This window comes from Bubalus kerabau, chromosome 5 (genome assembly GCF_029407905.1).
Source record: "Bubalus kerabau isolate K-KA32 ecotype Philippines breed swamp buffalo chromosome 5, PCC_UOA_SB_1v2, whole genome shotgun sequence".
Taxonomy (NCBI): domain Eukaryota; kingdom Metazoa; phylum Chordata; class Mammalia; order Artiodactyla; family Bovidae; genus Bubalus; species Bubalus kerabau.
Genome location: NC_073628.1, coordinates 25,270,048 through 25,271,949, shown reverse-complemented (window position 1 = coordinate 25,271,949; position 1,902 = coordinate 25,270,048). Strand labels below are relative to the sequence as shown.

At 36.4% G+C, this 1,902-nt stretch overlaps 1 protein-coding gene across 1 annotated transcript; it reads right to left on the bottom strand.

The window, feature by feature from the left end:
• Nucleotides 1-686: 686 nt before the first annotated feature.
• LOC129654189 (olfactory receptor 145-like) lies at nt 687-1,286 on the bottom strand. Its single transcript, XM_055583730.1, has one exon. It carries the CDS (start codon nt 1,284-1,286, stop codon nt 687-689), a length of 600 nt encoding a protein of 199 aa, XP_055439705.1.
• Between the last annotated feature and the right edge of the window lie 616 nt (nt 1,287-1,902).

Below are 1,902 nucleotides of genomic sequence, written 5' to 3'. Positions count from 1 at the left end.
TGGATGTTCAAACTAAGAAATTTTTTTCCATAATCATAATGCATAATGTTTAGAGAAGTCAAGTTGTTTATACTTAATCAACATCATGGAATCTTCCATCTCAGGCATTTAAGGAGATACATCCTTGGTTCAAGAAAGATTGAAAGATAGGAAGAGAAAATTTTGTCTGATTCATACTTCCAATGGAAAGTGTCAGATGAGACATTGCCAATGATGCTATTTCACCCTAATGTTCCCTGATTTCATCAATTATAGATAGAGCAGTTTTATATTTCCAGAGGGGAAAAATGTTCAAACTGAGAAAAAAAACAAGAGGTAACAAATTTTTCTAAATAGTATTAATAAATGGGAGATGGTGAGAAAGTCTGCAAATGATTGGGTCAGAGAGAAGTCTGGCTCAATACAATGTGGAAATAAATAGAGAGATGACTCAGATTTCCTTCCACCATATGTAGAGATTGTTATAAAATTTTAACAGCTGCATACTCTTATTTAATATTTGTTTGTTTGAACATTACATTACAATCTTACATATGGATGTTTCTAAGTTTTTACTCTTACAAACAATGCAATAATAAAGAATTTTGAACATCTAAAAAAAAGAATAAAAAAGATTCCAACAAAATTACTATGATTAAACACAGAAATTTATGCCCTGTGACAAGCTGCACAGAGAAATTATCTATTCAAAATTCTGTCCTACTCAGAGTTTTTCTCAGAGCCGCTTTCACATTTTTATTTCTCAAGCTGTAGATTAAAGTGTTCATCCTGGCAACCATATTGGTGTAAAAGAGAGAAGAGACTTTTCTTTCATCCATATACCCAGCAGATGAAGGTTTGAGATACATAAGTGTACATGATTCAAAGAAGAGAGAAACAGCAATGATGTGGGGACAGAAAGTACTGAAAGCTTTGGACCTGCCTTCCATGGAGCTGATACGGAAGATGTTGGTGAGGATGACACCATAAGAGACAAAGTTGGTGAGACTGGGCACAATGATGTTGGTGCCCACCACAATGAAAACTACCAGATCACTGATGTGGATACTTGTGCAAGAGAGCTTGAGCAGAGGAAGGATATCACAGAAATAATGGTTGATGGTTTTTGCATGACAGAAGGTCAGTCTCAGCATGCATCCAGCATGACCAATGGCACCAGGAAATGTCATCAAGTAGGAGCCAAGCATAAGGTTGTAACACACTTTAGAGGATATAACAACATGATACAAAAGTGGTTTACAGATGGCCACATACATCTGTATGTGTATGGCCATACAGATGGCCATTGATGTCAGCATATATTTCAGAAATGGTGAAAAAACTGAAAAAGTAGAGCTGTGTCATGCATCCCATATAAGAAATAATATTTTTCGCTGATATAAAGTTAATCAGCATTTTTGCGGTAAACACAGAAGAATAGCAGAACTCTGTGAAGAACTTCCAGATGTTCAAGTTCGATTTAGAAAAGGAAGGGGAACCAGAGATCAAATTGCCAACATCTACTGGGTCATCCAAAAAGCAAGAGAGTTCCACAAAAAAAATCTACTTTTGCTTTTTTGACTATGCCAAAGACTTTGTGTGGACCACAACAAACTGTGGAAAATCCTTAAAGAGATGGGAATACCAGTCCACCTAACCTGCCTCCTTAGAAATCTGCAAGCAGGTCAAGAAACAACAGTTAGAACTGGACATGGAACAACAGACGTGTTCCATATTGGGAAATGAGTATGTCAAGGCTGTATATTGTCACCTTGCTTATTTAACATATATGCAGTGTACACCATGCAAAATGCATGGCTGGATGAAGCATAAACTGGAATCGAGATTGCCAGGAGAAATATCAATAACCTCAAATATGCAGATGACACCACCTTTGTGGAAGAAAGTGAAGAAGAACTAAAG

Excerpts from the sequence above, each read along its gene's own strand:
- LOC129654189 (XM_055583730.1), bottom strand. The coding sequence starts at position 1,286 with ATGGCCATCTGTATGGCCATACACATACAGATGTATGTGGCCATCTGT.